At 37.1% G+C, this 21,148-nt stretch overlaps 1 protein-coding gene across 2 annotated transcripts; it reads right to left on the reverse strand.

Annotated features, from left to right (window-relative positions):
* Positions 1-1,751: 1,751 nt before the first annotated feature.
* Positions 1,752-20,414, reverse strand: hyal2b (hyaluronidase 2b). Of its 2 annotated transcripts, none has more exons than XM_073861319.1 (4): positions 20,278-20,414; positions 13,250-14,210; positions 5,440-5,526; positions 1,752-3,602 (listed from the first exon to the last, which is right to left on the reverse strand). In XM_073861319.1, the coding sequence occupies exons 2-4, from the start codon at positions 14,201-14,203 to the stop codon at positions 3,216-3,218; spliced, it is 1,428 nt and encodes a 475-aa protein (XP_073717420.1). In that variant the 5' UTR covers positions 14,204-14,210; positions 20,278-20,414; the 3' UTR covers positions 1,752-3,215. The 2 variants fall into 2 exon arrangements, with proteins under 2 accessions (XP_073717420.1, XP_073717419.1); XM_073861318.1 differs by lacking the exon at positions 20,278-20,414 and adding an exon at positions 15,532-15,946.
* Between the last annotated feature and the right edge of the window lie 734 nt (positions 20,415-21,148).

Raw genomic sequence — 21,148 nt, forward strand, 5'->3', positions numbered from 1 at the left:
TGGCACATTTTTTCCTTCTCGCTCATCTTTCCGTGCTTTTTTGAAAAAGCGTAATATTGTACTTTACGCACCAGCTGCCATTGTCACTCAATATTAATGAACTCTCATGCGAAAATGATAGCGTAAGTTACGCACAACAACACGTGACATGAGCTAATCCAATCAAGTTTGAAAACAGCTGCATTTTACCGTGCAGCATTTTGATTGGTCAATCTATCAATCAGATTAAGAAATCAACATTTTCTTATTTTATTTATAGCAATTGGAAATCTGAGGGGGCAGACATGTAAATGAGGGGGCCAAGGTCCACCCAGGCCCCCTCGTGGCTACGCCCCGGAGTAGTATGTCCAAATTCATAGTATTCCAAAAACAGGTGATGACCTACTTCTTCTGGCAAGATACCATAGTGTTCATTTGATGGACCCTTTACTATCTCCGGAGGGGAGTTATCCAACGAAGAAAGAGATTTGTTTTATAAAAAAATGCCCAAACGCGGTAACACGTCTCTATTCAAATGCAAATAAATATATTAAACAGGCTTTCCCTTGTGTTTAAATTGCGATAGTTTAACGCCATTCCAGTTAACGATTAACTTGACGATGTTACGTGATGTTCGAATTCATATACTATTCTATACAGTACTGTTTTAACCGTCGATGAGTATGTACTACATCTAATTCAGTACCTACTGTCACAGTTTGCGATTTCTGACACAGCAATTGACTTCCTGATGATGATGATGAAGATATTTCAATAAAATACTGTAAGCACAGAGTTTACGTTCCCATTAAATTCCATAGTATTTGTTTTTCCTACTTTGGAGGACAATGGTTTCCATCAGCTTTGTGCTTACCAACATTTGTCAAAATTTCTTCTTTTTTATCAAAAATAAATTCATACAGGTCTAAAACAACATGGGGAGCTTAATTTTTGGGTGAATTATCCCTTTAAGATGGTCCTCCTAGCCTAGCAAAGCATGGTCAAAACCCCTTTAAAACCAGCTAGACCAGCTAAAATCAGCCATTCAGAGCAGGCTGGGAGTTTTATCAACACTAAAAATTAATTTAGCCTTGTTTGTCATCCATTTAGTCAAAGAAAGATACAGGGCCTTACACAATAAGTATATTCTTATTGTACCAATGATGTCTTGACAAAAACATGTGAGACATGTGGATTCCATATTGCAGTAACAGTCCGAGCCACAGATTCCTTTATAATTCAAACATACCAGCAAATAAACGGAGGATCCCGAACGGAAGGCCCCGCAGGGGGGTCCGAGAGGTTTGGAGGGGGGGGAATAATGCGAAGAAACCTAGCAGAGCAGAGACTGGATGTCTGGTTTGAGTTATAACACAAGGCGTTCTCTGTGCTGCCAACCTCATAATGTTCCATTTGGCACTGTCCAACTACCCCCCTTAGAGGTAGCAAAACTAGGACAGGACCCAGAAAATGTACGAACGGATGGAAGAAACCAACATTACAGTGAGCAGCCGGACAGGGTGAATAGAAATCGCATATAAAGTATACATACACACTTCTCAAGAGATACAGATCTGATAAACATACAGTGGGGGTCGAAAGTACGAGACCACATCTGAGGTTTCAATGGGAGAAAGGAAACCTGATCGTTTCTAATGTGAAAATTACAGGCCACATGTGCATATTCTTCTAGTTATTGAGATCTGATATACACTCATCTTCTGGCATTACTTAAGAAACAATCTGGGAGTCATTATGAAAGTCTCATGACATTAAATCTTAAAAAGATTTATTGTAAAAATATAAAATGGACAATTTCAGTATAAAAATTACCTTGAACACCTGATGAAACGTATTCTGTAAAGGCTCTTGTATATTTCATATTATAATTAATCACTACAACGACACCAATTCAATACAAACACAGATTTAAGGTCACATGGTTCAATTACACATTAGGTGTGTGTGTGCAAATTCATGCGGCGCCGCAAGAAACGACAGGCGGTTGACATTAAAGTACCGCAAGAGTGATTCGACTTCATATGATTTCACGAATTTCTCTCAAAGTACCGTGATGTCATCTGCATGTCGGTTCTTGCAGCGCCGCATGAAATCCCACAAACAGTTCATTCAAATTCAGTGCTATATATACAACCATTAAATATATAAAAAGTTTGTCCTGCAAAACAAACAGAGGAAATGCAAAGTTCAGCAATTACTAGAAAAATCTCTGAATCTAAAATGTTCAGTGTTACCAAGGCATAACAAAAATGAAATGAATTTGTATTCATTGGAACACCCATAAAAAAATGCAATGTGCATTACATTCATGTTTTTGGCAAAGCGAGTTACAAGACAATGTCGAATAATTTCTCACTATCCAGCAGTGGTCAAACTCGGATGAATCTGATGAAGTCCATCAAAAACATGTCTCCGACATATTTCGCAAAAATTTTATAGGTTACGTTTATGAAAATTAAAGCTTGTTTAGAATTTGGAGGAGAAATGTGCTTAAGTGTAACTGCACAAAGCTATAAAAAGTACGGCTGTCAAAAGATTAATCGCGATTAATCGGATACAAAATAAAAGTTCGTGTTTGCATGATATATTTGTAATTGTTTATTAAATTCATACATGTATTTGTGTGTATTTACATATACAAATTAAGTACACACAATGCACAAGCATATATTGTGCAAAAACAAACTTTTATTTTGTATGCGATTAATCGTGATTAATCTTTTGACAGACTTAAAAAAGCTTCAATTTTCTGGTAAAATATGACTTGGACAAATTCTTAACAGGTTTCGTGAGACTCTCCCAACAGGGTTTGATGAGGCAGCAGTGTTATGGTAACAAAAAATAGTTCCTATTATAATAGCCGTTCATGTGCCAGCAAAAATAAGGTCACAAACGGTCTCACACACGTTATATGGAAATAAAAGGCCTCGGATGACAGACTTCCAGCTGTATATATATAAAAAAGGCACAAACATAGATAACGTCATTCACAAGACAGCAAAGACAGAATTCTGCCTGCCTGCAGTTCAGCCTCCCATACAGCAGGGGGCGGTAAACCACACGAAGCCATTGAAATGCCGCCAAAACTGTCCGACATGTCGGCTCTGTGTTTTTCCATTTCTTCTCCAAATACTAACGAAAGACTGCCGCCTCCCGTGCCCAATCTCCTGAAGAGAAGGTCTGGCGTATCCTTTTCTGGAGTGGTTCCACAAAACTCAGTGTAGGAATCCCAGCAATACCAGTGGTAGCAGCAGAACCTGGATCCAGGTGGTCCAAAACACCATCCCTCGGTTTCCAAGCACATTCAGGTTACAGTCTTCCCCTATGTAACCGTTGTAGCACTGACACTGGAACTCTTTTTGTAATCGGTTGAGCTCCTCTGTTCCCATCTGGCCCGAGACTTTGAGGACATTCCCCTGGCGCTCGATGCTGTGGGTGTTCGGGCTTAGATGCAGGTAGGTGTCCGTGTCAGATTGTCTGCGAAGGCAGCGTCCATGAAAATTGCAGAGATTCCGACTGCACTGCTCTGCGGCCGATGTCACGTTAAGCAGGTACCGCCCGAGTGGCCCTCGCAGGTAATCGTTAAGAGTCTTACAGTTTGCCTGGAGAGAAGAAGAAAAGGAAGCAATCACTTACGACTTTCAAAATGTACATAGACTGGATATTTTCGTAAATTCGTACAGTGACAGTGTACCGATATATTTGGGCTGGGATGATTCATACAAATAATACCTGTCTGAAATCGATTCTGAATCGCAAAGGCGATGTTTGCACAGCTCTTTCATGTAATATGCAATCCCTCCAGAAAAACGTGATTATGCGATCGCATGATTCAATGCATAATCAGCCAAAGTCTGCATATTTATACAGAGACGCATTTTTCAAATACGCCGCACTTTCACCGCATACATTGCAGATTTCTGCACGCAAAATATGCTGGGCTTGCATGATTTCATAATCCCCGCATTTTCGTAGCAAAAAGTCACATATATCTTAGCAGAAAGTTGAAAAATGTTGCATTTACTTCACACAAGTGCAGATATGTCCCCTGTTGCTATGGGAACGTAATGAAGTGACGTAATTACGAGATCTTTTGCAAGTTCACGCACTTTTTGCAAGTTCGCACACTTTTTGCAAGTTCGCGCATAAAATTGCATAAATATCCCACATATTCCATCGCATTTTTCATCGTAGGAATCACAAAAAAAAAAACGTTTTTCTGGAAGGACTGATTATAGCTCTTTAATCAGTAGGAAGTCTTTATCAATCGAAGTTTGAGTCGTTTATAGCATGTATTTGAAAACTTCATTTACGTCAAAAACAAACATTATTAATAATATTTAATTTAATTAAAATACCTGAAAATTTTTGAAGAAAACTGATATAAATATTCCTATTATAGGCATTTCCTGAAGCAAGCTGTGTGTGTAAATGGTACTTGTGCGGCGCATATTGAGTTTCTGCACAAGAGCGCCCTCTGGCTTTTGGATGTAGCAGCATTTCACCGTAATTCATTGAGAAGCATAGCAAGCAGAATCATGCAGTTAATCATCCCAGCCATACAGTATATCCCGATATTTGAGACAATGTATTGTCTGGGGCTTAAAACTGGCTGAATTAGCTGATAGCTTGACAGTGAAATTCAGGCCTAGTCCACACGTACACAGGGATTTTTATAAAAAGGGTTTTCCTCTCTTTCTTAAAAAAATTAATAAAACTGCGTACACGAACATGCAAAAACACAGTATGACGCACTGTCAAGGGCATTCCAACCCAACAGATGGCAATATATCCCTAACCGTAAAGCCATGTTGGCCAATCAGAAGCAGAGTTTCCACTAAACACGTCACATCCCAAATACTCCGACATTGCTGCAACCTGAGTTTTTAAAAATCTTAATCCTTCATGCCAAACTGCATAGAAAAAGGTATGGTTTTGAAAATACGTGTGGACAGGGTCTCAATGTCTGCTTTCAATTATTCAGATTGCCTGTATACAGATTTTCTACAAAACAAACACTGAATAATGGGTAATTGACATTTCAGACAAAATGTCATGCTCTGGCAATGACAATAGCTGCAAAAGAAGCCAAATCTAAATGGAATTAGCGAACAAAGACATGAGTGATAAACAACGAAGAGATATTAGCCCCCATCAAAATAAAGAACCATAGCTAGCAGCTTCACATACGTAATAAAATCTTATATCAACCTGTTTTCAGTCATCATTCACCCCCTTCACAAGATACACCATAAAATAAAAGTTGGTTCAACTTAAAAAAATAACATTTTTATGCAATTTTGAGTGAACTTATAATTTTAAGTTAAATTAACTCAAAATTAAAAACTTTTTAGGTTGAACCAACAAATACATTTTTACAGTGTACGATCAATATTGATATACTGCTATTGTAATAAACCAACAATGGCGTAAACTTACTTGACTGCTGGCATATGTGGAATCGCCCCAAAAAATAACACCAGCAACACCCAAAGCCACGCTCTCACCAATCGTAGACACCAGATCCATCTGCAAAGTAGAGGACAGAGAAATAAATTATCTGATTTGCACAAATATTATAATCTGATTTGAGTAACAAAGTAAAGTTTGTTTTAGATAGTAGCTCAATCTCATCCCTGAATATTGAAGCCAGTTCCTCACATAAATGAAAAAGACATTTCACTCTTAATCACCAAACCTCAAATCTTACTGTGATTATTTGTGAACAGAATGTCTTTGTGAGTATTTGTTTAATAGTTCTAACGTTTGTATATTTGTGAAGAGTGACGCGACGAGCGTCATCAGGAATTGACGACAAAGACTTCATTCTTTCGTTTTGGTGCGACCGCACACTTTGTCTTCAAGCTTTGATGTCATTACTCCAAATCATTCATTCAAATGTTCGCTTTTGTTTAAATTCAACACCTCTCCTTTCCACGAACCGTAACATCATTCTCTCCTAGACAAAACAAACTTTTCAGAGAGCTCCTCTACAAACAAAACGGCTATTGCTCATAGTTGAGGGTACAAGATAACATCTCAAATAGTGGCTTTTTGATCATAAAGCATAGTTTTATCATCTATATTGTTAACTTAAAGAGCACCTATTTTATTGCTAAAAACTACGTTATTTTGTTTGCGTGGTTTACGGTTAAAAACAAACATTATTTTCCAAATACCGTATATTTTTGTAGCTCCAGATTTCACTTTTTTCCAGAAACATGTCCCTGATTGGCCAGCTAATCTGTAAATTGTGATTGGCCTGAATACCTCTGATGTCAGCAGGAAATGTGACGCTCCTTACCATGTTTGAAAGATTCGCTCACAATGCAATGCTAACAGGAGTTAACTTACAGGCTGAGAGTCAGAAGTGGAGGAATTATGAAAATGTCGGTCTTGTCTACATCACCAATCCCAGGACGTAAACTGTTGCCTACAATCCATGTGTTTGTTGTAGTCCAAGAAAAGAGATTTACGTTGGGAACGATAACTTGCATCATCGTTTACTTTGGGGTTTGTATCTTTTGCATATCGTTAACATGTACTAATACACACTTACACAGCAAAGGAACTGTAAAAACGTGAATCGGACAATAGGTGCCCTTTAAATTAGGCAAAAATAAACATTGGGGTGTAAAAGTCTAAATACACACCTTGAAGATGTAAAAATTGAAAAGTTTTCATTTTTTAATTTAACTGAGCAGTTTTCACGACTGTTTAAGTCATGAACGAAATACTGCCGTGTTGTGTTGATTTGTTTGACTTCAGCAAAGAGGCATCGTAAACTTACACAGCAGCGTCGTAAAACATATTTGGTTTTATTTACCTGAAGTGTAATTAGTGTCAGGCTTTCACAGTGAAGTTCGTTTCTAACGGTTTATGGGAATTTTCTGTGCTGACCTCCATAAGCGGTTTAAAGAGTTAATAACTCTGCAGAAATGGGAGCGTGTGTCGTAGGAGAACTGTGGCATTTTTTCTTGGCTGCATTTCCTATTTTGCTAAAAAGCCAAAGTCTGAGTTTGGTGTTAATACATCTAGTTTGGTTTTCTCTCAGCTGGCTCAGATTTATATATCCGGCAGTGAACAACAGGCGCTTCACACACTTCTTAGAACCTAAAATGCGACAGGCGAACATTGACACAATTTCAGGTCACACATACAGGTCACATTCTGTAGACAAGCTACAAATAACACACCTCACTGAAACATAATTCTCGCTTCAAACAGACCAACATTACTGACGAAGTGCCAGATGTCATTGCTTTTAATTGCCATGAGAAAAATATGTACATGACTTATAAATGTATATAATGTTAATCATTTAAATTGTATGCATGTCTTTTGTTTATATCATATATTGTAGGGCTGTCAAAAGATTAATCACGATTATCGCATACAAAATAAAAGTTTGTATTTGCATAATATATTAGTGTGTATTGTGTATAATTATTTTGCATATATAATTATAGTGCTGGGCATAGATTCATCTAGATCAGTGCTTCGCAAACTGGGGTCCGGGGCCCCCAGGGGGGCCGCGAGATGGTGCCAGGGGGGCCCCAGTGAAAAAGTTTGAGAACCACTGATCTAGGTTAATCTCATACAAAATCAAAGTATTTTTTTTCCTAACATATGAGTTTGTGCTGTGTGTAATTATTATGTGTATATAAATACACAGACATTCATGTATGTATTTATGTATATATATTTTTAAATAAATTACAAAACAATATATAAATAAAATATTTCTTAAATATATAAATAAAATATTTCTTAAATACATAAATAAAATATTTCTTAAATACATAAATAAAATATTTCTTAAATACATAAATAAAATATTTCTTAAATATATAAATAAAATATTTCTTAAATATATAAACAAAATATTTCTTGTGTGTGTGTGTGAATATACATAATACTCATATATTATGCAAAAAATTACTTAGATTTTTTTATGAGATTAATCTAGATTCATCTATTCCCAGTCCTGATAAATACACACATACACATGTATAATTATAATAAAATAAAAATTAAATACAATATATTTGTATAAAATTTGTATGCGATTAATCGGGAGTAATTTTTGACAGCCTATTTATATTGTATACCTTTGTACATTTTATGTATCAACATTGTTATTTTGTTTTGATTAGGGATGCACCGAGTGTTCGACAAACTTTAAAACTAGCAAAAAAAAAAGATTTCCGTCGATCGTCCGAATATGTGAAGACAGAATCATTTTTATCGACCAATAACGTTTTAGATGACACAAGTATACAGTGAATGGGGCGCACAATATATAAATTCAGCAAACATATGTGGAAGAAAGAGGCTTTTTGCTATTTTCGGGCGAATAGTTGGATGCCGAACATTCGGTGCATCAATCGTATTGATGTCTTATATTTGCTGTTAATTTTGAAGAGCTGCAAAATGGTCTTTTAATAGCTGCGCTTCTATTACAAATTTGCGCAAAACTTTAGCGTTATTTTCTAAATGTCGACCGAAAGACGCAGTTTTCATTAAACGATGATATGACTAAAACATAGTTTTTCCTCCCGTGATAAGTCATTCCAAACATCACATCGACTGATGTTGGTAGGTTTACTAATATCACATCCACAACACTAGGTATTATTTTTAATCGAAGGAGACGTAAGTGTATTATTGCATTAATAATACCAAGCATTAAGGCCAAGGAAAACCACATATACTTAGAAGTGGCAATATAAAAGGTGTTTCTTGGAGGTAATAGTACTTTATTTTGAATTAAAGTGCTATGTTTTTCATGTTTAAGTGCTATAATTGGGTCCCCAGTTGGTTACCAGTTTTGGTAAACCACTCTCTGGAAGCATTTGCATTTTTAAGGGCACACCCAAAAATGGCACATTTTTGCTCATACCTACAAAGTGGCAATTTTAGCATGCTATAATAAATTAGCTATATGGTATTTAGTGCTAGAACACATATGTACTTTGGGGATTTATTTGACATCTTAAAAAAAGTCTTGTGAAATGTCACATTTAACTCTTTCTCCGCCATTGACGAGATATCTCGTCAATTAAGAGAAAACGCTTCCCCGCCAATGACGAGATTTTCCGTCTTTCCGCAATACCGCTATTATCCACCAGGTGGCTTCCGCAACTTATACAACCCGGAAGTAGCACCTCACATGAAAGAGGAAGAACTCTGTGTATGTTTTAAAGATCGCTCTTCATCTGATATCTATGAATTCGCAAAAATTGAATTATCTCAGCTTTTTGCTCAAAATTGGGTGTTTTTAAAGAAACCCATGTTTGAGAGGTGATTACAAGAGAACTAATGAAGGTAGGATGAAACTTTTTTTTTTTTATTAGAAAGCAGAGGGTCTGTTCTTTCATCTGATATATTGTTTGTTTATATATTTAAAGAAGAACATTTTCTGGAAGGCATTAAACTTTTGTGAATATCATGAAAAATGCTGGCGCTGGCTGGCAACTTTTTTTAAAAATGCTGGCGGGGAAAGAGTTAAAAGAGATGAAGGAGTTATCCAAACATTATTGGCAAGGAAAGCCTCATGGTTGGGGCAGACACGTATTGATGTGTTTCTGTGAGGTTTTAGTATACCACATCCTCTTAAAATAATCATTATGTGACTGACTTACATCATGTGACCTGAAAATGCATATAAACTGTTTCCGTTGCAGTTTTGCGAAATACACCTCATCCGAATTGCCGGAAAACCACCTCATGCAATCATAATTTTTTATTTCGCAATGTCAATTTGCGCAATTTGAAGGGTAATGGAAACGCAGCTATTGTTTTCTGAACATCTATTCTATTTTCAGAAAAAGGTACAAAAGCGGTCACTGGGACGGTGCACATTTGTACCTAAAGACTGCATAATGGTACCTCACATGTACATAATGTATCTGTAATGGTACATATTAGGACCTTCTTATAAGGTAGCGTGACAGTGAAAGCTTTCATACCTTTTTTCTGGCACTCTATTATATTCTCAATATATGAACTATATACCAGGCTTCATCTGTTTTGCTTGGTAGAAGGATGTTTTAAATGTTTTGTAAGCATCATATTTCTCTGCATTAACCTCAGGGCCTCACGTTTCTAAGCAGATGAAGGTATTGTGGCATGCGTCTTGAGGATTCGAGGCCAACGGGACTCGAAGAAGAATGCAGGAGAACACAGACGAGTCTTTGTCTTCCATAAAGTCGACCCGAGTGCTATATTTAGTTCAAGCAATGATATTTATCGCTCTGTCGATATTCTCCGCACCTTCGTCCCGCTGGGTTCCCCGTTCGAGGCCAAGAAAAACACACCATGACAGTCGGCTCCTGAAATATGAAGATCTCAGAAACAGCTGAGGTTCCCCTGAACGCCAACAGACCATCACGTATATGTATTCAGCTGGATCCTACATAAAATCTGCGTTTGCACGGTACCATATATAACGTAAAATCTTCCAGGACTAGAACCTGCTTCGCATATATTTTAGTGCAGCGGTTTAAGATCTGGGCTGGTGACCAAAAGGTTGTACATTCAAATCCAGCAAAGGGGTGATTTATGTGTGATAAGTTACCAATGTACTGTAAGTCACTTCTGGATACACTATTACCCTTTATAGCCACCAGTTAAACTCCTTTTAGTTAGATCTTATGGATAATGAATTATGCTACCATTCTGAGTAATTTTGCATCTACAAATCAAGGTTAGCATGCAAACCAGTGTGTCACTTCTATTGCAATGTGCCAGGTTCAAAGTCAGAAATAATACACATTAAAAGCACAAAGTTTAGATAAATACTGAAACCGAAATGAAAGTTAAAGGGATAAACAAAAAGGGAGTAAATATTTACATCATTTGTACCCCCAGTGTCTTTCTCTGTTCTTCAGAACCCAAATGCATATTTTGGAAGTATGGGAGTGGATGGTGCCCCAATAGTAACCTGAAACTCTTTTAGCTTCCAGAGGACCCAAAAGATTTAAATACAAACTCCACTCAACTTGTGTTCTACGTTGTAAGTGTCCTAGAGACATTTTCTCCTCTACTTTCTTGTTGTGGATATTTCAGTTGTTACACATTTTCAAAGTAAACATCTTAAAACTGCCTAAACAAGAGAATGTGCACTGAAAGAGACACACATGGTGGGACTTTTATCAAGTAATGGATTATATTTTAGTTTGTTTTTCACCAAACTCTTCTGTATGCCTTCAAGACACTTACAAAATTACTTTTTTTACTTTTGGGTCTTTTTGAAGCTCAAAGAGTCGGTCACCGTCCATTCTCAAGCTTTCAGATTTAAAGGGTTAAATACAAACTTCACTCGACTTTTTAAGTGTCCACTCGACTTTTTAAGTGTCCAAAAGACATTTACTCTCCTACTTTCTTTTTCTGGATATCGCTGCTGTTTTAGTTGCTAAACATTATTTTAAAGTAAACATCTTAAAGCTGCCTTAACAAGAGAATGTGCACTGAAAGAGAGACTTTTATCAAATAATGGATTATATTTTAGTTTGTTTTTCACCAAACTGTTTTGGATGCTTTTAGGACACTTCAAATATACGGCATGAGTCGAGTGAAGTTACTTTTTAAAAAAAACATTTGGGTCTTTTTGAAGGTTAAAGAGTCGGACACCATCCACTCCCATAATAACCTGAAACCCTTCAAGCTTCCAGATGACCCAAAAGAGTTCAATAAAATATATGGCATAAGTCGAGTAGGGTTTTTAAGTGTCATTTACTCTTCTACTTTGTTGTTGTGGATATCGCTGTTGTTTCGCTTGGTACACATTTTTTCAAAGTTTACATCCTAAAAGTGCCCAAACAAAAAAATGAGCACCGAAAGAGAGGCTTTTATCAAATAATGGTTTGTTTTTCATCAAACTTTTTGTATGCCTTCATGACACTTAAAATGTATGGCACGATTAAGTGTTTGTTTGTTTTTTTATATGGGTCTTTTTGAAGGTTGAAGAGTTGGTCACCATCCACTCCCATAATAATCTAAAACCTTTCAGGCTTTCAGATGACCCAAAAGGGTTAAATACAAACTTCACTTGACTTTTTAAGTGTCCCGAAGACATTTACTCTCCTACTTTCTTGTTCTGGATATCGCTGCTGTTTTAGTTACTACACATTATTTTAAAGTAAACATCTTAAAGCTGCCTAAACAAGAGAATGTGCACTGAAAGTGAGACTTTTATCAAATAATGGATTATATTTTAGTTTGTTTTTCACTAAACACTTTTGTATGCTTTTAGGACACTTCAATATACGGCATGAGTTGAGTGAAGTTACTTTTTTAAAAAACATTTGGGTCTTTTTGAAGGTAAAGAGTCGGACACCATCCACTCCCATAGTAACCTGAAACCCTTCAAGCTTCCAGATGACCCAAAAGAGTTCAATAAAATATATGACACAAGTCGATTTTAAAGTGTCCTAAAAACATTTCCTCTTCTACTTTCTTGTTGTGGATATCGCTGTTGTTTCACTTGGTACACATTTTTTCAAAGTTTACATCCTAAAAGTGCCCAAACAAAAGAATGTGCACCGAAAGAAAAACTTTTATCAAATAATGGTTTGTTTTTCACCAAACTTTTTTGTATGCCTTCATGACACTTTAAATATATGGCATGAGTCCAGTGAAGTTACTTTTTTTAAAAAACATTTGGGTCTTTTTGAAGGTTAAAGAGTCGGACACCATCCACTCCCATAGTAACATGAAAATCTTCAAGTTTCCACATGACCCAAAAGAGTAAAATACAAACTTCACTTGACTTTTTAAGTGTCCCGTAGACATTTACTCTCCTACTTTCTTGTTCTGGATATCACTGTTGTTTTAGTTGCTAAACATTATTTTAAAGTAAACATCTTAAAGCTGCCTAAACAAGAGAATGTGCACTATGGATTATATTTTAGTTTGTTTTTCACCAAACTGTTTTGGATGCTTTTAGGACACTTCAAATATACGGCATGAGTCGAGTGAAGTAACATTTTAAGTTTACACTCTTCATTTGCGCGTGAAAGCAACACTTGCAAAATCTGCATTTCGGCTCCGGAGAACATAGCAAGACAAATTAAACATGAGGGTGAGTAAATAATGACAAAGTAAACAAAACCTTTTAAAGCATTACTGCAAATCCTTAAAAGAAAAACAAAAGTATGGACTTGTGAAGCATTCAAGTGAATCGTTCCCTTTTGTCAATCACACTTCCACACAAAGACAATATCAACTCTCACCCTTACATGAACCTCATCTCAGACAGCAGCAGAATTTCATTTGCGTATGTGGGCCGCGTGTAGACAAAAACGGGCCTGGCGGCACCGTCCCCAACTGAAGCCAATCTCATTCCCTCTTTGACCCGGTTCCGTACGAACAGCTTTCTGGACACGTCGTTCTTTAGCGCTTTTCCCATGTATATAGATGGATACAGAGCCGTGCTCTCTGTCCAGAGCCACTTCAGCTGGTCGTTTCTTGTTACCTCCACATCTGGACAACGTCCTGTGTAATTCACCTGCTGGTAGTTGTGGTTGTAACAGTCAGGAAATAGGTAGAACCCCCACAGCTGATGGGGCCGCAGGCTCTTTGCTAGTCTGAGAGTCTCCAACATGAATTGTCGGGCAGAAAGTTCAAAGTCCTGCTGGGCTACTTTGGCCACCTGATCTGGGGTCCAGGTCGGGTTCTTCTGCGAGACTAAAAGTCGGGATTGGTTGCGGTAAATGTCTTTAGGCGCCCAGTTACGTATCCAAAGGGGCCGCCACTCCTCCCAGTCAATCACGGCGAGACCTTTGGACATTGGGTCCTTGATGTACTTGTTGAGACCTTCCGGCATCTTTTCTAGATGCTGTGTAAGACTGGCAGTCTGAGGAAGCCCTCCGTTGACTTCCACGCCGTCTGTTTTGTAATACGGGTACAAACCCAAGCGGTCCGTGTAGAAGATGGTGAGATTTTGCTTTGTAAAGCCCTCGTTCGGAGACGCCACGATCTGGAACTGGTCGAGCTGGAAGGTGATTTCATGGCGAGGCCTGCAGTCTTCGGTGGGGGCGTTCCAAGCCAACAGCAGAGGCTTGCCGGAATACAGCGGCCATCTAGTGTTTTTTAATACCTGAGCTTGTAAACAGGTCCAGACGTGCATCAAGAAGAGAATCTGCAGCCAGGAAATAGGTTGACGTCGGGCCCCCGCAGGAGGTCGCGTGACGTTATCCATGTCAGACCTGAAAACACAAAACAGCTTGTGAACATCTCAAATGTCAATCTGAGAGTTGGAGACCATTATGTGTCATCCTGTGATTTGTGAACCGCCTATATAGAGTTTTATAGTTATTTTGACTTATGCTGCCATAATATGGTGGCATTACAAGGCTTTGAGAGTATCTATAGAGAGAGAGAGAGAGAGAGAGAGATATTGTGGGGGGTTGTGGGATCTATCTATCTATCTATCTATCTATCTATCTATCGAGTGAGAGATAGTGTGGGGGTTTGTGGGAACTATCTATCCATCTGTCTGTCTATCTATCTATGTTTCTATCTATGTTTCTATCTATCTATCTGTTTCTATCTATCTGTTTCTATCTATCCGTTTCTATCTATCTATCTATCTATCTATCGTGACAGATAGATACTGTGGGGGTTTGTGGGACCTATCTATCCATCTGTCTGTCTATCTATCTATGTTTCTATCTATCTATCTGTTTCTATCTATCTGTCTCTATCTATCTATCTATCTATCTATCTATCTATCTATCTATCTATCTATCTATCTATCTATCTATCTATCTATCTATCTATCTATCTATCTATCGAATGAGAGAGAGATACTGTGGGGGTTTGTGGGACCCATCCATCCATCTATCTATCCATCCATCCATCTATCTATCAATATGTCGTGAGAGAGAGATACTGTGGGGGGTTGTGGGACCCATCCATCCATCTATCGAGATAGAGAGAGAGAGGGAGAGAGGGAGAGAAAGAAAGAGAGATATTGTGGGGGTTTGTGGAACCCATCTATCTATCTATCTATCTATCTATCTATCTATCTATCTATCTATCTATCTAGAGAGAGAGAGAGAGAGAGAGAGAGATACTGTGGAGGTTTGTGGGACCTATCCATCTATCTGTCTGTCTGTCTGTCTGTCTATATATCGTGGGGGTTTGTGGGACCTATCTATATATCTATCGAGAGAGAGAACAACACAACACAAATAAATGTAGTAAATATAAACTACTGTATAATCAGAGAGAGAGAGAGAGAGAGAGAGAGAGAGAGAGAGAGAGAGACATATAGATAAATACCCTGATAGATAGACAGAAAGACAGATGGATAAAGACCCTGGAAAGGATAAAAAAAACTTTAAGTGAATATAAACTACAGTACACATCACAACATTCATACTTTTGTTACATTGTTGCACTCTTTTCTGATTCATTGTTACGTTGTTGCATAGCCTATTACAAAAACACTTCCTCTTTAAACACACGGGACAGTTACACAAAGTAACAGTAAACCATATTTCATCTTAAAAAAAACATACTGACCTGCACAGATCGGACTGAATCCGTTAAGCACGCCGGTCCGATCACACACACAAATCACCACAAAGCGTTCATCTATCCATCTGTTTGATAACGAAACCTCATAACGACGAACAAACCGAGCTATTTCTATACCAAACCCACTGTTATCATGGTTTAAAACTCTTTAAAATCGCGTTGTGCCTTGCCACCGATCGAAAGACCACCAGCTGGATCATCTGACTGAATGATAAAACGTGTAGAGATTTTGGCCCACGTATTATTCCATATTGTTGTGGCTAGAGGGGTGCGAGTTAAACTAAACTATGCACGGTTTTTTATAACATAAGTTTAATACCCATTCATAGCGTATTTTATAATATAAGTAAGATTTCGTTGTTTACAAAGCGTTTTTAGTCTTTACTGTATGATTTTAGAGCCGGTTGTTGGTAAATCTCTTATTCTGGTCACCCCTATTACATTGATTTGGTTTCGCCCGCGTTTCTCCGCTGGGGATGAAGAAGCGTTTCTTCATTTCTTCATTTTATTACGTTTCTTCTTCTCACTTCATTTCAATTTAAAAATATTACTCATAAACAGATTATTTTTAGGTTAAATTAGTTTATCGTTTTTACTTCCGTTTCGTCACATCAAAGAAAGCGGAACTAACAGTAAAAGTAAATGGTTTTACAAGTCCCAAAGTACGACTGTGTGTGCGCGCGCGTGAGTATAATTGAATAATATGGTAATGATTTAGCATCGTGGTATACACCAAAGTGGCAAAAATTACTATATTTACTATAATAAACTGTAGTAAAATTCATAGATACTATAGTATATATTAAAATCTACTAGTATTTACTACAGTTTATTCATTTACAATAGTTTATACTACGGAATATACATAAAAATGTAGTCATTACTATAATATACTACAGTATACTACAGTTTATTACATTTATAAATACCGAAGTATACTACAGTTGATCAATTCACTATATTTAAAACTACAGAATACTATAGTACACATTACTAAAGTGTAGTACTTACTATTATATACTACAGTATACTACAATTCACTATAGCTTACTATAGTAAACACTAAACTATAATACAGTATTTACCAGAGTTTATTAATTCACCATAGTTAATACTACAAAATACTATACAGAATATACTGTATAGTATACATTAACAAAGTGTGGTTTGTTACTGTAATATATTACTGTAATATACTAAATAATACTACAATTTACTATAGTAAATAGTAAAATATACTACATTTGGGTTAGACTGCACTATTGGGCAATTTTAGATTTGATGTTACGTAACAATTCCTCTGAAGCTGGAAAGATTGACATAAACCTTTAAGAGACGGGAAGTCAGTCAGCTGAACTCAGACCTGTTTCCTGTGGCATTGAAGCCCATCCTGTGTGCTGACTTGCATACAACTGACCATGAATGAAACCCAATGAACCCTTCAAACAGATGATGTAGACAACATTTGTAAACTTAACAATACAGTGTCATGTGAACAACATTTTCCCCTGATAACTCACATGCTTATGTTTCACTGGGTTGTTTTAAGCCAAGGTTGGGTAAATGGACAAGCGCCCAACTAGTAGGTTGAGGAAACCAAGAAAAAGTCCCAACATGGTTTAAAACAACCAAACATATAGGTTAATTCTAACCCAACAGTTGGGTATGTCCATATTTTACCCAACCATGATTTAAAACAAACCAACTTTGTCGACTTTCTGCTTTTGAGCCCCATTTAAGACTTTGAAAGACTTTGGGATTGACATGAGAATAAATTACAAGTTTCGTTTGAAAGATCTTCTCCATGGGTAACAGATTACCCCAATTCTTCTTTACGCATGCTAATGTTACTATTCACCCAACTGCATCGGTCATTGGCCAGAACAAAAGCTTATTCAGTCTCAAACTATGAAGCCCTATAGAAAGCCCATAGCATAAAAACCCAGTTTCCATGTGTTACAATGAAGAGGGCTGTAATGATGTCTTGCGGTCAGTACTATAGGCGCGTATAATAAGTTGGAAGGTTGCGGGGGGCGTGCTGAGGGAAAACCACCCGCAGCTGCAGGCCAAAAAGTCAACTTTGATGTCGCCTTTGAAGGGCAGACGTCATGAAAATTAAATCTATGTGAATACTCTTCGGCATAGCACACCAGGAGCCGCGTCTAAATGTATGTGTGCAGTATTTTGATTGTATTTGTCTTGCGAATGACGAATGTGGACACGTGAAGTGTTTGCCTCTGTCCACAGCGGGAGAGGGACATTCCATCGTGGAGTCCCGCTCCGGGCGAAATACCTCGCTCCCAACCACATCTTGTACTAATAAAGGATTTAAAGAGCTAACCAAGACCTTACAGCCTCTTATAAACATAGGAGCAGATCTAACAGCTGCATGCTATTTTTTACCGCTCATGTCTCATTATGGGAAATAAATATGCAAAATCTGAGTTTGACAGGTGTTTGTTGCCTGATGTTTGAGTTTATTCTCCATGAGAGAGCCGTGGTTTAAAGGGATGGTATACCCAAAATTCTGTCATAGTTCACTCCAAAACCGTGTGATTTACTTCTCTGGATGTTCGGAATTTTCCACACAATGAAAGTGAAGCCGGGCTCCAAAAAGTTACATAAAGTAGACTAACATAAACCACAAAGTACTTTCAGTACACGTTTCTGTTCTTCATCTTCTGAAGTAGGGGTCGACTTATATATATATTTTTTTTTAGGGCTAATGTCGATATCGAATATTACAAATCAATTAGACCGATAACCAATATTTTGAACCGATTTATATGTCTGGTGTAAATATCAAGGACTCTAAATATCAAAAATGCTCTTTAAAGGTGTAATGTAGGTTTTTTAGCGGCATCTACTGGTGAGATTGCAAATTGCAATCAACTTCCATTTCGAAGCACGAGAAGCTACGTTAGCCGTTACAGGACAAACATGTTTCTCAGGATGTCTGAACCAACGTAGGAACGAAACATGCTTTTTAAAACGGTTTGTCCGTTTAGGGCTCCTGTAGAAACATGGCGGCAACTTTCATGTAAGGGAACCCGCGGTGTAGATTAAAAACGGCTCATTCTAAGGTAATAAAAACAATATAGTTCATTATGTAAGGTCTTTATACACTATTGATAATATAGTTATGTATATTTTATTGCATTTCTGCCAAGAGATCCTCCTAAAAGTTACACATTGCACCTTTAAGTGATATTAATAAAAAATCGGATAGGCTTGCATTGCTCTAGGCTGGTGGTGTATAACGCATTTAAAAACGTTTTTTACCGATAACCATAAAAATGCTTAAAGAGCACCTATTTCATTGTTAAAAAAAAACTTTTTGTGTGTATTTGTTATAATACAATGTGTTCGCGAGGTTTATGGTAAAAAAATCTAATTTTTGTAGCTCCAGATTTCACTCTCTTCCTAAAACGCACGGATTTGAAACGCTGATTGGCCAGCTAATCTGTACAAAGTGATTGGCCTGAATACCTCTGACATCAGCCAGTAATGTGACCCTCCCTACCATGTTTGAAAGATTCGCCCACAATGCAATGCTAACAGGAGTTAACTCATGGGCTGTGAGTCCGAAGCGACAGGAGTTATGATAATGTCGGTCTTGTCTACATCAATCCCAAGAAGTAAACAGTTGCCTACAATCTGTGTTTGTTGTAGTCCAAGAATAGAGATTTACTTGTTCTCATTTTTTACGATGTATGTAAAAACGTGAATCGGACAATAGGTGCTCTTTAATATCGGCTAGGCCAATAATTGATCGATCCCTATTCTGAACTCATCATAAATGATAAACGTCATGAGTCTCACACCTTGAATAAACACAAGCTTGTTGTATAACGATAATGGGGCAGTTTCCCAGACAGGGTGTAGTAGATTAATCCAAAACGGACTTAGTTAAATTAAGACATTTAAGGAGTTTTTACAAATATACCTTACATAACAAAAACTAGTGTGCATCTTGAGACAAAACAACGACACTGATATATCTTAAGATACGTCAGGGCAAGATGTTTTTAAATTAAGGCCGCTTAAACATGCTTCTTAGTCTGGGATTATGATAAACCCTGTCCGGGAAATTTTTCAATTAAAAAATTTTTTTTATTGTAAGCTATTGTATGGCTCTGAAAGACACTTTTAGGGTATTTCATTGGTGCTTTTTTGTTATTGAAACTAAACAGGCCCAGTCTCTATTTACTTTCATTGTATGAAAAAGTGTATCATGAATAATCCCCCTATTTTCACGTTTTTTTCACAGAAGAAAAACAAATTGATTTGCGGTTGTAAAGGGTGAATATAAATGACAAATTGTGTCAAATTTAAAGCTTTTCTTTAGGTTAACTTAGGGTTAATTTATTTAACCAACAATTGGGTTTGTCCACTCAGCATTTGTATTTTGCATAAATAGGACCTTGTGATATTCAATCTAAATATGATATTAAGAGCATCAAAGTATGAAGATTATAACATTACTCAGTCAATATTAAAGATATCAAGATTATATTTTCACACAATGTTCATTTCATTATGTAGGTTTATTTAATGTAGAAAACAATAAATCACAACAAATGACATTAGCTGGGTTTACACACATATAGTTGTTAGAAATATAGCTAACATAAAAACATTTTTAAATCTTCAGACAATTATTTTAACTATTGAAAATATCCTTATATTTAATTTACAAAAAAAAAAGTTGACATTGAAGCTTCTACTCACCGTATTTAAAGTCTCTCTCTCTCTCTCTCTCTCTCTCAGCAGTCTACCTCTTTGTATGAGCAGATGTCCACCTGCTTCTGCTCGCGTATCACTGAACACACAATTGCTCCGACTGTCTGTTTTTATCTTGGAGAGACCACACCTCTGTACCTCCTACACATTCCTGTCCATGTCACCAACTCGTCACCAGTGCGGGCGATAAGCCAGACTTCAGTCGTTTGATGTACTGTTTGTGTGATTAAGGATTGAATTTGAGTGGTTAGACTGATCTTAGATCAGCCCCTGCAGCAGACCCCAGGCAGCCCCTGGTTCTGGTTGCCAAGGTGATATGAAAAACTTCAGTGTCTGAGTTTGTAAAGTTATTAGTCCGATAGATCAACCGAGAAAACTTTGAAGCATTATTTCTCTTTTTAGGTTTATATATATATATATATATGCATTTATCCAAAGTGACTTACAGTGCATTCAATCTATATCTATTTCTTTTATCAATATATGTGTGTGTTTCTTTATCGAGCCCATGACTTTTGTGTAGCAAACCAGTTTGTTTTAATTACAGTAAATTACCACAACAGATTTTAATGACTTTGCATAGACACAGTTCCCATGACCCCTTTTAAATATGTATAGAAAGGGGAACTATATCTGCCAGAAATATAGTGCAGAGCATGTGTTGCATCTCTAGCAATAATTTGGCAAGCATCGCTTTTATTATTGCTTGTGTCATAAATCGTCCAGCACTAACTTGTTTCAACGTGAATAATCTTGTTGACTTCATCAAACATGGACAGACCCAACTGTTGGATTAAAAATTACATTTGGCAGACACTTTTATTCAAAGCAACTTACAGTGCATTACAAGCTAATTTTG

This window comes from Misgurnus anguillicaudatus, chromosome 23 (assembly GCF_027580225.2).
Source record: "Misgurnus anguillicaudatus chromosome 23, ASM2758022v2, whole genome shotgun sequence".
Classification (NCBI taxonomy): Eukaryota; Metazoa; Chordata; class Actinopteri; order Cypriniformes; family Cobitidae; genus Misgurnus; species Misgurnus anguillicaudatus.